Source organism: Passer montanus, unplaced genomic scaffold (genome assembly GCF_014805655.1).
Source record: "Passer montanus isolate IOZ18808 unplaced genomic scaffold, ASM1480565v1 scaffold3, whole genome shotgun sequence".
In the NCBI taxonomy this organism is placed as follows: Eukaryota; Metazoa; Chordata; class Aves; order Passeriformes; family Passeridae; genus Passer; species Passer montanus.
The window spans coordinates 16,819,143-16,837,429 of NW_024367707.1; the positions used below are offsets into that span (position 1 = coordinate 16,819,143).

The 18,287-nt window shown below is 38.9% G+C and overlaps 1 protein-coding gene across 3 annotated transcripts in view; it reads right to left on the minus strand.

The window, feature by feature from the left end:
- Nucleotides 1–380: 380 nt before the first annotated feature.
- Nucleotides 381–18,287, minus strand: part of RASA3 (RAS p21 protein activator 3) — a 134,605-nt gene continuing 116,698 nt past the window's right edge. For 2 of the 3 annotated variants that reach the window (XM_039714331.1, XM_039714329.1), the window contains 12 exons: nucleotides 17,540–17,663; nucleotides 16,270–16,376; nucleotides 15,560–15,637; nucleotides 14,560–14,637; nucleotides 13,943–14,016; nucleotides 12,898–12,945; nucleotides 10,198–10,304; nucleotides 9,174–9,256; nucleotides 5,542–5,753; nucleotides 4,698–4,801; nucleotides 2,764–2,947; nucleotides 381–2,221 (listed from right to left, as the gene is read on the minus strand). In XM_039714331.1, the coding sequence (XP_039570265.1) occupies nucleotides 2,146–2,221; nucleotides 2,764–2,947; nucleotides 4,698–4,801; nucleotides 5,542–5,753; nucleotides 9,174–9,256; nucleotides 10,198–10,304; nucleotides 12,898–12,945; nucleotides 13,943–14,016; nucleotides 14,560–14,637; nucleotides 15,560–15,637; nucleotides 16,270–16,376; nucleotides 17,540–17,663 (1,275 nt within the window). In that variant the 3' untranslated portion in view covers nucleotides 381–2,145. The remainder of the gene's footprint in view (nucleotides 2,222–2,763; nucleotides 2,948–4,697; nucleotides 4,802–5,541; nucleotides 5,754–9,173; nucleotides 9,257–10,197; nucleotides 10,305–12,897; nucleotides 12,946–13,942; nucleotides 14,017–14,559; nucleotides 14,638–15,559; nucleotides 15,638–16,269; nucleotides 16,377–17,539; nucleotides 17,664–18,287) is intronic. The other variant, XM_039714330.1, reaches the window with a different exon arrangement.

An 18,287-nucleotide genomic window follows, 5' to 3' on the forward strand; every position in this document is an offset into this window, starting at 1 on the left:
GTGAGCCAATCCACAGGCATGCAGGGTGCTGTGGGCTCAGCTCGTTCCTCCTGTCCTTTCAGCATGGTCTCAGCTCAGTTACTGTGCAGTAACACAAGGAACCAGTTCAGGATGCTGATCTATCTGAGCAAGCTTTCTTTGCTAAGGTAGTTCATGGCTGGCTCAGATGCCCAGTCTGGCTCACTGCAGAGTGCCATGGGTGCAATGCTGACAAGAAAAGGGGTGGGTGGGTGAGGATGGGATCAGGAGCAAGGATGGGACTTGGCAGGTTTCACTCACAAGGATCTCCATACATGGCCCCCACTCTCAGCAGATGCTGTGCCAAGAAGCATGCTGGTGGCCATGTGAATTTAAAAAGACTCCAAACATGGACACAGTTCTCAGAAATAAACCATTTCTTTTAATTGGCAAGTAGAACACACATACAGATCATTAGTATTTTATAAACAATATTAAGTTACAAATGCATGTTAAAAATTGCAGTTCATGGCAGCTAAAAGCTTGGAGTCCTAAATGCATCTTTGCAATGCTTCATTACATCCCTTTCCCCAGTCTGCTGGGTGAAGATGAATAAAAGATCATTTATCATCTACTAGAAGGTGGTCTACTATATATTCAAACAAAACCAAAACTTAATTCCTAAGAACATCACTAAAAACAGAGGCATTCAAAGTACTTTAGCCATCCTCAATCATGTCAGATGCAGTGAGGACACAGTTAAGAATTATTCTTTAACACTTGAAGCAAAGACAGACATCTTCACATTAAACTGATCAATGCTTTCTGATCCAACTCAGCTTAAAACCTGTACTAGCTTCTAGCCCACAGAGGCCTAAAATCCATCATGCAGGCTTCCAAGCCATCAAAGCTAGATGTTTCTATATCAGACCCTTACACAGAGAAAAAATTATGGTGTACAGCTAAACAGCATACATAAATATGCATTGGATATTCAGAAGAGCTTTATTCCTCTCCTTTTGTTGGTATTAGTGAGATACACAGCTCATTCCATTTTTACTATACTCATAGCATTACCAAGTTATCATTATGCATGTTAATATACTAAATATCATTTAACAAGTCTCTTTTAAAAAGTATTTAAAAACATTTTTGGAAAAGTAGAAATCTATTTTCCAGAAAAGCAAGTGGTACTAGGATAGCATGGACTCCAGTGCATAAACATCCTTTCGGAGAAAACCCATCTTGATGGCTTTCGTGCCTGGGAATCAGCACGTCTCAGCTGCCAGATTCATATTCTATTTGTCCTTCTCACTGTGGTGATAAAAGGTCATCAAATTAAGCTTACCTTGTCTTTCAGTTGGCAGACTTTCAAAGATTACCATTCACCGGACTGTGTAAGAGACACGTAGTTTTGACACAAGTTCATTTCTTTCTTACTCATATTTATGAGAGTCAGTTTTATTATACTGCTGAGATAGCATCTTCAAATCCAAAGTCTGCTGAATGTGCCTGGAGAAATGACTTCGTATCTCAAAAATATCAAGAGTACCATTCAGATTTGAATTTCTATTAAAAACTGTGCACAGTTAGCAAAAATTACACTGCTGTAAAAACAAAAGGCCTGTTCCTTGGCCTGTTCAGAAATACACACTACAATGTAGATGACTACGCCAGAGGGATTTTTCTCTGCTTCTTTTCTAAATACAGGCATTAAAAGCAAAGTGTTACTAAGCTTAACCTAAGAGAGCAGGCAGGGGATGTAGCATAATATACATTAACCAGGAACAAAAAATAGTAACAAATAACGTTTCTAGAAAATGCTGCATATTAACAGCATGCTTGGTTTCCAAAACACAAGGAATTGCATGGGAGTTGTCAAGATGAAGTCCACACACCCTGATCATTGAACTGATCACTAGATTCCAAGAAACCAAAGCAAATTTAAAAATACACATGGCAACTGCCTAGAAGGCAGGTTTTTATCATCTGTCAATAACCAGATGAATAAAGTGCATAGCAACTATTATAACAGTTTCTTGAAAAGAGAATACATTTACCAAGTCTCAAAGTTTGTAAGCTTGACACTTATCCGTACATTTTGCTACATGTGTGGCTTCCCTTTTGTTTTGCTATTTAGCATCACTAATCAACCCTTCAGCACTGTCCTGTGATTTCCTTTGCACTTCATATGGAATGCGCTGAGATCTCTGACTGTTGCCTGATGTATGTCTGGAAGCTCTTGTCACCAATGGGATGTTCTCTAAAAGAAAAGAAAAAAACAGTATTACACATAGAGCCATCTGTCAGGACATGAAAATGTCAGAACAGAAACTGGAACATACAAGAACTTTTTCCTTAAATATACTGCACTTCACTTGAGCTAGGACTGAATTGATCCTCTTTTTTGTCAGCCACATGCAGAATGCTTTATGGGTACACAAACTACAGTCATGTGGCTGTGCCAGCCACTCTTTCCATTTTTAAACCAACACTCCAAGATAAGCTGGTAAACATATCTATCTTCTTTTATTAACTACTGCTCAGCTCACCAGTATGGGTTCAAAATTTAAAACCAACAGTATAACAAACCCACATTTAAATTTTATGAATGAAACTGCATTTAAAAAAGCATTAAAAAATTCACTACAGTGCTTTAAAATATTGTGATATAAATCCTAAGTCACAGTGCTACTATGTATTTGCTGAGTATTTTTTGACAAAATACAGTGAAACCCAGAGTATAAGCAAGGGAAATACCATCTTCCAGGCTGTTCCCCTGTTTGTCCAACCCACTGTACTTACTGGCTTCCATACTTTGTCTTCTTAAATTTATCCCTCTTATATTGAGCATGCTCCTGCTCTAAATTTCCAACACCTTCAATAATCAGCTTTAGTGTTTTATATGTCTCCTTAGGGTCATCAATGACGAATGTAGAATACTCTTCCTCTTCAGGTCCATCATATACAGATTTGCTTCCACAGGCCTCTGGAGAAAAAAAATTAAAGTACAGGAATAGATATGAGGCAGGGGAGAAAAAAAGTAAGACAAGCAGACTAAAAATATTCAGTCTGGGGTTCATACAGTTTCTTGGTTTGCTTCTGCATAACCACCACAGAACTGTGGCTGACATCAGCAGCAGAAGCTTTGCTGGGCTGTTGGGAGGAACAGAGGGTGTCCCATGCCCATTCCATCCTCCTCATCTTGTATGGAAAGGGCAGCAAACCTAGCAGCTGTCCTGGCTTGGTGGGAAGGTGTCCTTTGCTGCACAGGCAATGCTTTAAACTCAATTGTCACTATCTGCACCCCTTGCACACATTTTGGAAACTCTTAGACAGGCCTGCCTCTGCCACTGCGCTGCCTGGTTGGCCTGCACAAAGTCAAATATTCACTTGTTGGGACAGGTTCCACCCCCAGGCAGCAAGTACAGGCTGAATTTGAAAACATTACAGGCTGAAGTAGTCATGTTTTACCACATTATCCCTAAAAGATTCATACAATAAGCATAGGCAGAATATGCCATAACTACTGCCTGTCTGCCTGCTTTACGACATATCCCAAGGGGCAAGTTATCCTCCCATACCTTCTGATCTTACCAGGGAGCCCTCCTGAGAGACCTGGACACTGACCACACATCACCATCCACAACATATTGCCCATGAGATCTACTCCTGCACTGTAGTGGAGCGTATCAGAAGGGGAAAGAAGGGGAAAGAGTATTTTACTTTGTCTCTCCTTCTAGCTTTACTGCTGTGCCAGTCTCAGCTTTCAAATTCCCTTCCCCTTGCTGCACTGTCTGTGCCAGACCTGCGTCCTTTTCCCCAGCACTGACACTCGATGCTGGCTCTGGCAGTGAGGATTCGGAACAGGGGAAAGCTGGGCACCAGTTCAGACAGCTCGGAAGTGGTGAGGATCTTGAGTTTGCAATTGCACAGCAGCCAGGAACAGATTAAAGTGCTTTCCAGGCTGTGTGTTTGACACCACTGGCTTATCTCATATTATAAAATAAAGTCCTATTTAAAGATCAGTGCCACAGTGAAGGCTTCCCCGCCACTCCCTGTGCTAAACTGAGATTTCAAGTCTGGCACTGTGTACACCGGATACTTCTCTTGGCATGCCTACTAGTACCAACTTCCTCTGCCATCTCTTCTTTCTTTTATCCTTCCCATCACATCTCTGCTTCCCTCAGCTCCTGAAAGTTTCAAAGCCAAAACTCCACTTTTCAGCATTTCACAGGCATCCACAGGTCAATCCTCGATGGGTAATTCTGAAAGAGCCTTTCTGAAACCATTTGTATCCAGCTTGTTCTTAGGATCTGAATCAGGGAATGTGCGTGCACATGACTTCTGGTAACACAAAACCATATTCCACTGAAACCTCGGCTTTGCTGGTGCAAGTTCTTGTCAGGATCAGTAAACCTCTGGTTCAGTGCTGGCTCTGATTTGTCAATTCAGAGCCTCCAAGCAACACTCTGTGCCTATGCTATTTTAGGATGATGTGGTTAAGACCGTATTTCAAACAACTGTTAGTACGCAAAGAACTTTTTACAGACCATGAGACTGCACCAAAAATAATACACACAACTGCCTCAAGACAGCAAAAGGGGAAACAAGTGGAATAAAGGCCACTATGTTCTAGGATGTAATTTGAAAGGCTGATTAAGTCAGGACATCCAGCTTTTCACAGGCATTTTTGCCTTGGTAAGTGAATTGGAGATGTAACGATCTTTAATCCTCACCTTGCATTTTTTCCAATTTTGGCATATACAGGTTGAAAAGGGAGTAGATGCGCTCAGTTTCTCGATCTCCATCTATATCCAGTTGTATATTTGCTGGCAGGCCTCTGTAAGGCATCAGAAAGAGAGGTAAAAGTTATATGCTAAACAGTGTATTATGGCACATAAAGCACTTAGCAAGGAAAACAAAGTAAAAGTGAGTTCTCATGAAAGCCAACAGATTGTGTGTAACAGAGCTCAAAGCCTTCTATTTTTTCCCAAAAGAAAAGAAGTTAAAATTTATTTATGCCTCTATTTATCCAGCACCCTTTCACTGACTTGAAAGAGAAGACTTTATCAGTATCCAGACATTATGGTGAATTAGACAGCTACAACCAGATGGAGGAGCCAAAGCACTGAACTTGCAGATACCCAGGTCTTATATCTTAGTCTAACTACCACTACAGTCTTGTGACTTCTCTCAGTTTAGATGAAAATTGCTTCCTACAAACCAGACAGTGCATCTTTGTTTAAGAGAAAGCATGAGCAGCCCCCTGAAAAGATCAGTGTAGAACTAAATCTATCAGCAGATGAGTGCTTCAGGAATTTATAAACAGGATATTGAAGAGATTTTGGGCATTTTTATCAATGACACACTATCAAAACCAAAGTATTTTTAATCCCACATTCATCTCCTATCACCATCTCTAACTCTAAAAAGTCAACATTTCCATCGTGATTCCATGCAGAATCAGGAATACCAACAGATGGCCTTTAAACACCTGTATCCTGGTTAACTGTGCCCCTGCAAGTCACCCTGCAGACACATGTACCCATGGCAGTAGCCATGGCACATGAAAACCCTTACCCTGTGCAGGGCGTGCAGCCAGGGGTGTTGTCTGCAGTAGCTTTACAGCAAAGCCAGTGGCCATTGAGATAGGCTGAGGGATGGTAGACTGTGAGGCGCTTCTTGTTGCACTGGCTAACTTTGGTGAGGATATCAATCCAGTCCTTGGCCTCCACACAATTATTTGCTTGGATATACAGGACTCTCCTTTCAGGCTGGATCACCTGGAACATCTGCAATTAAACCACAGAATACAGCACCAGAATGAGCCAGTGAACCTAGGACTAGAATCAGAGTGAAGATTTATTGCAGGAAAAACACAGCATACTAAAAGAATGGACCAATAAATAGATTTAATCACAAAACCAAGCAGCAAATGTGCCCTTAAAAGAACAAGACCTTTCACCTGGTACAAGGAGTAAGATACCATTCCTGTAGGAGATGATTTACAAATATCTAATATCAACTTGCTGCTTGGGTCTCAACAAGATTTGTTGTCAGTCTCAGGGAAGCAATTTTAGTAATGCTGCAGCTCCAAGTTTTGGAAGGCTGACAGAGGAACCCATTGCTGGCCTGAAAGGAAACACTCAGCAGGAGGCAGAAAAGAGAAAAATGAGAATTTGGATCCAGCCTTAGTGACAGCTTTGCCTTGGTACTGCCATTTCTCTAGTCCTTTTAGTAACTGCTTCAGCATGACCATTGCCTTTTAGTAACTTCCATGCTTCTGCACCCAACTATAGCTGCTATTAGGAGATCACAAAAATACTGTTTCTCTTTGACTGACATCAGGTGGTTTAAATAATTACACATTATTTTGTGTTACACCTCAACCACTGAAAATCTTAACTAAAGCTGTTCAAAACAGCTTGCAACCTGGAAGGGTATTTATTTTCCTCTTCCTGAAGAAGGAAAATTTTGATGCACAGCCTTATTGATTGATTACACTGATCACACACTGAAGATTACTAAGCTCAAGTTAGTGATCCTAGCTGCAAATTTTGGAAACGTAAATTTCCTTCATTTACTCTAGCTTCTGCAAATACTTAATGCATTTTCTTCTCTCTTTCAGGTATGCCTAAATTACCTTTCTCCCCTCTACTTCTTCACTTGATTATTCAAATTATTAGACATTACATGGCTATATGGAATACAATTTTATAGACAGCTGGTTTCATTGTGCTGCTTTAAAAAGAAAACCAGAGAGGTGTACACACACACACACGCCCAACAAAAACCATACAAACAAACCAAACAATAAGAACAAACCAGACTCAACAAAATTGAAATTTGCCTTTGTTTGTTACATAGAACTGAAATATTGGTTTGAATTCTGCACCTAGCTGGTTGGGAGAATCTTGCAGACTGGTACCAAGCACAGTCCTTTCTTCCTTTGTGACACTTTTAAATGTGCACCATGCCAAATAGCAAAGAGAAAACTCAAGCACAACCATTTCCCTGCATTTAGCAGGGAAGCACTGTTGCTAGCAGACAATTGGTCTGATATTGGTCCCTAATGTTATCAGACAATGATTAGAAAGGCACAATACACCATGGCAGTGTAGGAGCTGCTGGGTGTGATCAGTCCAACAGTGCTAACTACACCCCAAAGATTCAATAAGTTCAATAAAACTCTTCAGGGCATAACTGGCAATTTGACCTTGGGATGGAAGGAAAAAAAGGAAGACAGGAGCATGCAGTTCAACTCTCTATTAACACAGAGCTACAAGGAAAAGAATTTTAATGTCCTGCTGGGCTAAATGGAGCCTCCTGCATTGCAACAAGGAACAGATTTAAGGAGTATGGCTTTGTGTAAGGGGATACCAAACCAAAGTGATCCAACATATGGCAACAGTTACTGAGGAGCCCACAACTAAGCCAAGAATTTCAAGTGGCTGCAAGACCTTTACACTACCAAAACCATCAGTTGCCTCTCAAACAACGCAGAAGACCCAAAAAGTACTTAAAGCCACCCTCACATTCCTCAAACTGTGCTTAAGAACAACGAAGGCTACTGGCCTTATTGCCAGACAGGCAGGTTTTAACATGAGTGAGAGAGACATGCTTGGTGAAATTCAGAGCACAGACACACTGAGAGTATTTACACAAAATGTGAATTTTTATCACACAAGCACCCACAAGGGAATATCCATTGCAAATCTATCGGCTGTGGTGTTCTGAGAATTCTGATCTTTCTGCAGTAATCTATTTATATATGGCAAGAAAAATAGGAATATATTAGCACAAGAAGGTGGTAACATTTTCTACTGTTAATGTAAAGACTGAATCTTACTTTCTGGAATGGATGCAGTCACCTTGATTTCCCAGGTAACACTGAATTTAAGCAACCAAAATCGCACAGGGTTTTGGATGTTAACAATAAAGGTATATTTTTCAGATAATGAATCTTCACAACGCAGACATATTTTGGACGCTCAGTCTAGCTCAGTACACACAGCATAAGTTATTATAGCTCACTCCTCTCAACAGACAGTGAGTTTTATCTCAAATGTGTGGCTGCTTTCAGTTCAAGTTAGTTTGCAGAGTGCTGTTGGCAACAGTTCATCACATGTTACAGCTGCCTTCTGATAGCCTAAATTATTTTGCAGCTTGGTTGGTTTTTGCCTGTGTAGTAGAGTTAGAAACACCAGAGCAAACTACAGCACAATTGAGACGTGTTCTAGAAGCAGGTGGAACTGAAACTTACTCCATGTTTTAGCAGAGAGAGAGATGTTACCAAAATAATACCTAAAACTGGGAAATACTGAAGAGTCTAGAATTGTATTTCACTTTTAACAAAGAGCTGTTTGATGAACCCAATATCTAGGGCAGGATTGAGCACTGCCACGCGTGGTGCTCACAAGCAGTGTAGATGGCAGAAAGGACTTAAAGGCAGAAAAAGATAAAAGTCACAACCATTTATATGTGTCAGTAAGTCTGTGGTAGATGCATGTTTGGAACTGGAAAAAAAGCCTGAGCTCTTTTTTGTTTAATTTTAAATACAATTTTTAAAGCACTGGACTCATCTTTACAGGCAGAGGTGTATGAAAAAGGCTTCCAACATCACCCAAACTGATCAAGTCTGTTCTTACATAATACAGAAGTTGGCAGTAGTGTTCCATGCATGAGAAGTACAGCTGTATTTTATTCCCTAATGTGACAACCAAAATGGTAAACTATACTAGCACAGCACAGACGTTGCTTTTGTACTTAACCTAACCCAAATAAAATATAAATATACAAATCCATATACATATATACTTTCATGATCCAATAAAGAAACCTAATAGCTAATAAAGAAGTTGTGATCCTTCACAATTATAAGCAGCAAGCTCCTTCTCACCAGAGAGGCCTGGCAGAAAGGGCAGGGCCTCGATCATCTTACCTGTGTGTGACCTTACAGAGCTGACAGCTGATCAGCAGCGCTCAGGACTGAGTGTGCTGCAGATCACGAAACCCAGAGACTGCTGACTGGGCTGTTAAGAATCTGAATGGGCTGTACTTTTGGAAACTCCTGCTACTATATACAGAACAAGCAGCTGTGGTTGTACATCTTTCAACAGAAATCCAATCCAGGTTACAGAAGGGAAAAAGGCGATTAGGCTGGTGGATCTGGAGCAGCCTAACAAATGCATTAATGAAGATGACCTACTTACATTTTTCATTTTAAAGGATTCCTCCTCTAGTCTTTCCACTGCCAGAATGTTTTCAATTGGAATGCTGCACAGAGGGTGATCACCTGCAGAACACACAGACACACATAATAAGCCACTTACTCACAACTCCTCTTCACCTTTTCCCCTTTTTATAAGAGCTAATTCAGTTTCTTTGAACATCATTTTGACTGCATAAAAAAAGAGGGAAAATCTTTCACTCAGCAGGGATTTGCTAGCATGGTTCTTAAGTATTACCTTAAGTACATTTCTGTTTTCAGCTGCACTACCTTATGGTAGCAAACCTCTTAGAAACTGATTACTGCAGCAGGACACGGTATATTTACTACAAAGGTGACAATGAAATAAATCATTCCTGTCAGCTGAACTGAGCTAGTGGTGATGCAAGATCTCAAAGCTGAGTGTGAAATAACGACTGGCATGATCTGAACATATTTCCTTATCTTTCTTCCTCCCTATGTACTTAGATGATGGAAGGAAGTGGTGTTTGTTGTGTGCTACTGAACAGACAGGAACAATTTGCAAAAAGCAAAATCCTTGCTATTAGGCAACATTAGAGTGAATGACACATTTTTAAAGTTCAAAGATTGCAGGTGAATTCCTGTCTACTGTATCCAGTTGTGCCAACACTACAGAATTTATGAGCACATGTTGAGATGCATCTGAGAATGTTCAATACAAACCCAAATTCCACCTTGAGGTTTCTATGTTTTGTTTCCTAGGACACTCTAGGTAACTGTGAAACCTACAGATGATGTTAATAACTGACATTAGACAAATATTATCAACTACTTTGCTACCTTACAGGGTATTGTGCTACCCAAGAAGCTTCTCTAACTGTCAATACAGACACTAAAAGAAGAGCAAGAACATACAGGCTGACAGACATGCCTGCACTGTGTCTTCTACAGTTAGAGATCTAGATCTGACTCTTCTACTCCTACAGAATCCTTATGTTTAATTTTTGTTTCAACGTATCAAAACAAGACTGGCAAACCTTTGTTACCTTTGCTTTTCTGATAGGTAAACTCATGGTTTGTCAGGCGAAACCATCTCTTCTTGAAGTTTTTCATACCAAACCGTTTTCTTCCTTGGGCTCTCTTGATCATGAACCTAGTGAACAGGGCACCAATTGTTACAATACATGCTTATGTATGTACATTTACACATAAATGTGTATACATATGGATGTGTCATAGCACTTGCAAAGCTTCAGGAGGGGACACAGTGTTTTCTAATTATTGAGGTCTTTTCTTGGCCAGGAAAAGTGCCACATTTGGACAGGTTTAGTGCATCTATTAGTTAGGTCTGTCCTTTTTCCAGATCTAGATGAGGGGCAAGACATGTAACTTGACTTGTAGTTAGTTAACTGAGTGTAGTTTGTGCCCTTTCTGCATTACAAATCCAGCTAAATGGTTTCCTAGTACAGCAGAAAAAAAGGCAGAACATGGTTAGTACTGCTCTGCTAAGCTCAACCTGTTGACTCTACAAGCTTTTTTTTCTTTTAAGCTGTGAGAAAGCTCAAAAAGTTTAGACCATGTTTAATAATTAAAAGGCAGGTGTAAAGTCTCTAAAGCACAGGGACTGTACCCTTACATGCTTTAATCACTCTCAAGCTCTAGAAACAAAATCAGGATGTTCCACAGCCTCATTTGCAATTGCACATAGATACTTCAGTTGAAATGCAATTTCAGTAACACACAAAATGATCCCATGGCTGGAAGGTAGAGCACCCCCACCCCTTTTTCAGCAGGGGTGTTAATTTAGTGATTTGTCAGTTTCAATTAATTTTAAACTTGAATGAGTTTATAGTGAAATTAGTTTACTGGGAAACTGTGATGCATACACCACTTTCCTAACCTCTAAATCAATCCAAAAGCTTCAATGTGACTTTGGTGACTTCATCCTGCTCAGCATCACTTTTGTTAGATAAAAAATGCGTGTCCATATGCAGTAGAGAGTTGATAACAGCTACTCTACACATTACATTAACTATTGTGCCAAATACACTACTGTATAATGGAGTGGGTAAAAACTACTTACTACAGAGCAGTTTTTATCAAGTAGGAAGGCACTATACAGCACAAAGAATACACAGAGAGAACAGCCAATGACCTGGTTTAAGATTTTTCAACAGCAGAGCTAAAATGCTTAGAACAGCTAATACTGTTTCTTGCTTCTGGCACCTTCAGTCACAAATAACTACAATACATCTGACCAAACCACAGGTCTGTTTAAAGCTCAAACAGAAACCCAAGTTCCTTCAGACTTTAACTATTTTGTAACCAGCTGGGCTGGTGCCTGCTGCTCATTCCAAGCTGTGTGGGCAAAAGCTGACAAAGACTGTCTACAGCAGCAGATTTTTTTTTTTTTTTTTTAGCTGGTTATAGATACACATCTCTCATTCTTAAAATGGTCAGACAGTTCTGTCTTGGTTCTTATTCTTGGAATACTTGAGAAATATTTAATAACACCATGTGATTCAGGTCATCACCAGGCCCACTGTCAGTAGCCCTCATAATTCCAGGTTAAGGCAAATTTCAAAGGAAGAACTGATACCCTTGGGCAGGACAACATGCTCTTCAAGTTAGTTTCTAATCCTTCTCATGCCAACACTTAAAGGTGACTTAAAATTGCAAACTCCTACAGAGCCTCCCTTCTCTGAAAAGGGCAAACTCCATATGGCAGAGCTAAGAGCACATTTCTAATTAAATTCTTCATAGGTGACATAGCTAAGAGAAAAACGTGCTTTTATTTTCCAGAGACAGGTGACTAGCAGTCAAAGTCACACAAGTCATAAGGTCAACTTCTTTGTCTCTAGCAATTGAAGAATGTATGAGAAGTCAGAGCAAACAGAAGATCAAAGGGAGAAGAAGTCCAAGATCAAATCTATTTTAGTACAAGGTGGTTGGAGATACTGTTTCTTCTCATGTTTATGGTAGACCTGAATCTGGATCCGCCTTAGCTTTGCTTGGAAGTATTGACATGCCCTTTTCACCACCAACAAAAAAAATTAGTTCTCCTTTTCATTCTCTTCCTTTTGGAAAGAACCAGGCAGCAGATGTTAAGCAGTGATGGCATGATTGATGTCAGCAAACCCAAGTGCCAATGACTAATCTTTTCATCCAAAAGTACTTATGCTATAGCTTTCCATTTGATACTCTTAATAGAGGCAAAGATAGATTAAAAACACAAAAGCAAGCAAATATATTGCAAAGGCAAATAGAAACCCCACTAAACAGCCATTCAGTCTGGAGAAGAATCAAATCAAAGGCTGTGAGAAGTCCCACAAAAAGATATGGCAAAAATGCAAAATGTAAAAAAAAAATATAAACTGCTGAAGGCCACTTCTTAAGCTTGAGAATAATTTACATGAATACTAATTAAGAAGTGCCTAGAAAATGCATGGTTTCTTCATCACTTTCAGTGAGTTCTTCAGGATCCATACAGTGCTTCTTGGTGCCCTGCCTACAGATAGAAATCTTTTATTCTCTACAGCAGGCTTTTGTTTTAAGGAAAATAAAATAAAAGGTCAACATCAAGAAATGGGTAACTAAAATGTTCTCTGCTGGGTTTACACAGGCATTTCAGGATGGTTAAACAGAGTACTTCCTCCCCAAAGTTAAGTCAGACAAATCTACTGCTGCAAAGGACATGCTGTCAGCCAGTAGCTACAGCAAAGCAGCAACTGCCTCTACCATCTTACCTGCATGAACTATTACCATCAACTTTCTTTACTGTTAGTTTAAGAGTCCTTACAACAGCAGCCACAGGCCGAGCAAGAAAAGACAGAAAAAAATCAGACAGGAGCAAAAGAAAGACAGAGGCAGAAAAAAATGTTTTACAGTTAGAGGGTAAATGTTATAAACTATAAACTCATTTTGAAAACCAAAAAGATGATAAATGTACAGAATTAAATTAGACAGAATTGCTTCTAAGGACAGGGGTTTATCAGAGAAGTGACCTGTCCAAGTTAAATAGAAGAGGCAGTTATGTTTTCACTGAAAATGTACTTTTTGCTTTACTTAAAATGACCATGAAGGCTTACTTTCAAACAGTATTTGAGCTTACTGAGCTCTGATGAATTTGCATTTTTTTACATTCTTCCTCCCAGCTCAAAGAAGCTGTTTCTACAGTGCATTTAGATGATCTTAACAAACCAGTTTTGTAACAAAAAATGTCAACAATTGGTATCTGAAACTAACACAGCATATGGAACATACTTCCCAAAAAAGGAAAGGTACTAAAACTATAAACTGTTCCAAGTGCATGTCAAATTTTCCTTGAAATGCCCATGATAATAGTTAGCATATGTATCTCACAGGGCAGCAAAAGCAAATTCCATTTGCAGGCTTTGCTCTCATTAAGTTATTCAGTATCTGTCTTCACAGTCTTCCACCGTCTTCACTGTGAAATTTTACAGCTTTTATTCACTAAAGTTCAGGAGGAAGATCCCTGCTTGATTTTAATATAATGCTGAGTTTATTTTGCCTCAGCTAAGCTAATTAAGTTCTACAGGCTTCTCTTTCCTCCACTTATTTCAAAACACATTTATATTAAGATGTTTCAATCAAATGAAAATATGTTAAAATCAGCTATAGCAACCACAGGGAGCAGAAATTGCAACACAGGAATTCTCCTACATTCTTCTCTGATTGCATGAATGGAATAGGGTGGCAGAAAAAGAGATGGCTGCCTTAGAATGGTAGAAAGCACATGAGTAGATGGTTTTGTTGGACATGAATACTTACCCTTCTTTAAGCAATATAGGTTGCTCTATGCTCTTGTGATCTCTTCTTCCTGAAGATGAAATTAGATCTAGAAACTAAAAGATTAACAAAAAGCAGATGTAAAAATGGCAGGACCACACTATCCAAATTAAAATCTTTCAGCATTTGCATAGCACAGAACTATGAGAGTATTTGTAAAAGAAGTTAAACAGAATGTAATGGCAGAAGCTTGAGGAATTTGGGAGGTTTCCTTGGTTGTAACCTAAAAATAGCCCAAATGCTCTTAAGCAGTAGAACTGCAGATGCCCAATACTTCTTGTGCTTCTCCTTTGTTATATGGATCTTTCACTTCCTTTTGGACTAAGCAATTTTCATCACAGATCTGCAGCATTCTACAAAGTACACCCATGTCAAAAGCTCTAAGCAGCAGCTTGTTAATCTAACCTATTTATTAACTAGAAATAGATGCAAAAATTTTACTACTGACGTGTGTATAACTTGATAAGTTTCTTGAATATTAGTTATCAGGAGTCTGCTTTTCTCAACACACTTCCTGGGTTACCAACAGCATGTATTGCTTTCCAGGATTCAACTTCAACAGCACAGCAGGATTTTTAGAACCTTCACATATTACTTACATTTTTTACTGCATCTGCATATTTCTGTTCATTGAAATAGTCATAAAATGTAGCCATGTAAGATTCCTTGAAATTGGCCTGAAATACAAAGCCAAAACCACGCATATCATCATACAGTTTATACAGAAAATATTATTGTTAATAGCAGCAGGTCAGGAGGAAAACCACTGCAGACAGACAGGGGTTTTTTTCTGGCCAGAAATAAAATAAGCAAAGTACTACTTTCATGTTATACAGCACACATTCAATAGTACCAAACTTCTATTTCAGAGAGGCAGCAGAATGCATTTCATATGTTCAGTTACTACAGTTAATAATGCATTCTTCAAATGCTTCACAATTCTGATTTGGCTTTAATTTTTCCTCCTGACAATAAGTGTAAGAAAAATAATTCTGCTGTCTTGAAGGACTCGTAACTGAGGTACAGAGTCGCCCACAGTTGCCTGTGTGAATCCTAACAAGACCCCAACCACCCCAAAGTACCACCAGCTGTAGCAGTGTGGTGCCTTAGGTACACTTTTTTCAATCAAACATCCAGAGTATGGGCATCTAGCTCTAATCTCATCACTGAGAGAAAACTGAACTGGTATGAAAAAGAAAGTATAGCCCTTTCCATTACTGGGTGACTTTTCTCAGTTGAGTTTTAAAATGCTGAAACAATCTATTAAGCCTTGTAGAGGTGCTGACCATGTATGACAGATAAGTAGAGAACTTCACAAGTTCTCCTGATCATTGTCTCTCTTCCAAAGGAAGAAATGAAGAGTTCTGAAACAGACTTCTAGATTGGTCACACAATTCTGCTTTACTGAAATCTAGTTCAGATTAAGACAGATTTAGTTTTCCTCTAAACATGAGAGGCTTATAATCAAAGCAAACATAACCAGTTTTGCATGAGCCTAGTGCAACTCAAGCATTTAAAAGGTGTAATTACAATTAGTGATAAAAGATTTAAAAAATCACTTTCCTAAATTAAGTAATTAAATGAAAATAGCATACTTACAGATTTAGATTTTGATAAGCTGCCTAGTGTTTGAATGGTTTTAGAGATAAGTGTCAAAGTTCGAGAAGTCTGAGGATCCTAGGAAGGAGAACAATATTATGTGGACTAGCTACTTAAAATTATGAATAGAGGAAGGTAAACTATATTTCTTCTTTCTTATTCCACTTGCAGAAGAGTAACAAAAAATTAGAAGAGAGCGCTAATAAAACACTGCAAGAAAAAAGTTGTTTTTATATTAAAAGGTTTTGGCTCATAAGCCATCATGCTCCATAGCTACCATACTGACCTTCAGAGACCCAAAGGCAATCCCTTACAAAACAAAAACAGGCTGTCCATATCCTCCCCACTTCCAATAAGAACAACTACTAGAAGCCTGCCTTATGTTGTTTAACATCCAAAATATTTCCAACGCTGCTGCCAATCAAGCCAGCATTCATGCAATGCAACAAGAATGAAGCAATGACCCTTTTTTCAACAGTAGCTTAGACCATCGACCTCAAATTTCACTCTTCTTCCAACATCTCCCAAGTTCTTCACATACAAAGTGATTCAATATATGCTTCATATCCAAGACAGATATAACAGATCTTTGGACTAACAAAGGTACTTTTCCTAAAGGCTATTAAAAGAACTGAAGAAAGAATCTTGATAGACAGACTCTGGTGACAGAGCCATACACACAGTTAGAAAAAAATTGATACAATACTTACTGGATGGTGTGGTGTAAGCTGAAAGAGGTTTGGAGAAAGAATGGCAGGAGCAAAGAACCTCAGGAAAATAAAGCTGCTGACAGCTGTGTACCTTACATCTAGGTCACCTATTTAAAAAAAAAAAAAAAATACTCCTACTAAGCATTTCAAAAATCCTTCCTGAAAAGCCTCATGAAACTATCAGAGCCTTGAGAGAGCTAACTCAAGCATGTGCTGGAAAATGTATGTATTTGTGAGTTACAGGATTAACCCATGACAGAGGATTTGGAGCCAGAGATCAGCTAGCCTAACCCAAGGAAATGTCAATGAGAGTCTCTTTAAAAAAAATAACCAGGTTCATAACATAAGCTGCAAGAACACCACTCACTTTTCCACCACACAGGGAATTTCATAGGCATCTGCTGTTTCACATATGCACTGAAGTATGATGAATAATTTACACAGTTTATGAAACGTTCAGCACAGAGGCCAAGTCTCAGTTACCTACATATAGCCCTAAGCACAAGTGTTGTACAGACTCCTAATGTATCTATTCCAGTTGGTAGCCACAGAAAATACATTTCACTAATTTATTTAAACATAAAATAAAGAGCACAACAGCACAGTCAATGGTTTTCTGCTTGAGCTTGCCAACTCCAAAGTGACTGTTTAAAAACTGAGCTTGTATCACTCTCTCCAAAACTTCCCTAAAGTAATCTGCTTCCCTTCATGAAAATACATAGCTTGGGGTTGTTTTGCTTAATTCTGGTTTTACATTGCCCACTTACTCTCACAGAGTCAAAATAACTAAGAAGGACTGGAAAGAGCTGCCTCTTGAGAGCCAGAAAACCATTGCAGCTCATGGGCTCCTAGAGCAGTGAGCTTGCAGCAACTCCAATTTACAGACTGGCTTTTATTACAGATTGACACATAAGCAGAAAATAATTCCACTGCATGGAATCTGCAGAATAAGCCATTACAAAATCATGTACATTTGAAAATTGAGTATGCTTTGCAAATACTGAACCTATAAAAGATCATCAAAATTATCTTTTTAAATGCTGCTTTCCTTAGAAAGATGTTTAAGAAAAAATTCCAATCATCATCAAAAATCATATTCCTTTTTGGAATGAATAAACTATGAGAAAACAGCATTAATATACTGCAAATATTATTTTGGATAAGCTGCTGTTCACATACTAAATTCAACAGAGATCATGCAGACTGCTAGACTACACCTGTATTTAAAAGCTATCAGTTATGTAAAATAAAATTATATGTAAAAACTCACCTTGAAAACGTTTGGCAGCTGATTCTCTCAGTGAAAAGAAAATATCGCACATCACTGTAGGACAGCTTACACCAGATTTTGTAATTACAGTAAAAATGCGATCAACATATTGCCTCAGATTTTCCTGAAAAAATGCAAAGATTATGACAAAATTAGTATAATTTTCTGCTGTGGAAAGTGGCACTATTCCTGGTTTTATTCAGAGTGGCATCATTAAAAGATTCCCACTTTCAACATTATACACTTGAAAAACAAACTCTCACTCAATTATACTGTTTGGGAAATACACATATTCAAGAAGGAGAGTAAAAATATCATTCCTATTAAATCAAACATTAAATGATACAGCCGTATGGCAAATCATTCCTTCTTCTAGCACTGTTTACTATCTCATCAGCAAAATCATAGAATCATTAAAGCTGGGAAAAATCTCTCAGATCATTGAGTCCTATGGTTAACCCAGCCCTGCCAAGTCCACCACTAAACCATGTCCCCACGTGCCACATCCACATGCCCCTTGTACATTTCTAGGGAGGCTGAATCCACCACTTACTTCAGCAGCCTATTCCAGCGCCTCACCACCCTTAGAAACTTTTCCTCAATATGCAGTTTAAGCCTCCCCTGATGCAATCTGAGGTCCTTTCGTCTCACCTTGTCACTTTTTACCTGAGAAAGTTCCTGGTTTTATTCAGAGTGGCATCATTAAAAGATTCCCACTTTCAACATTATACACTTGAAAAACAAACTC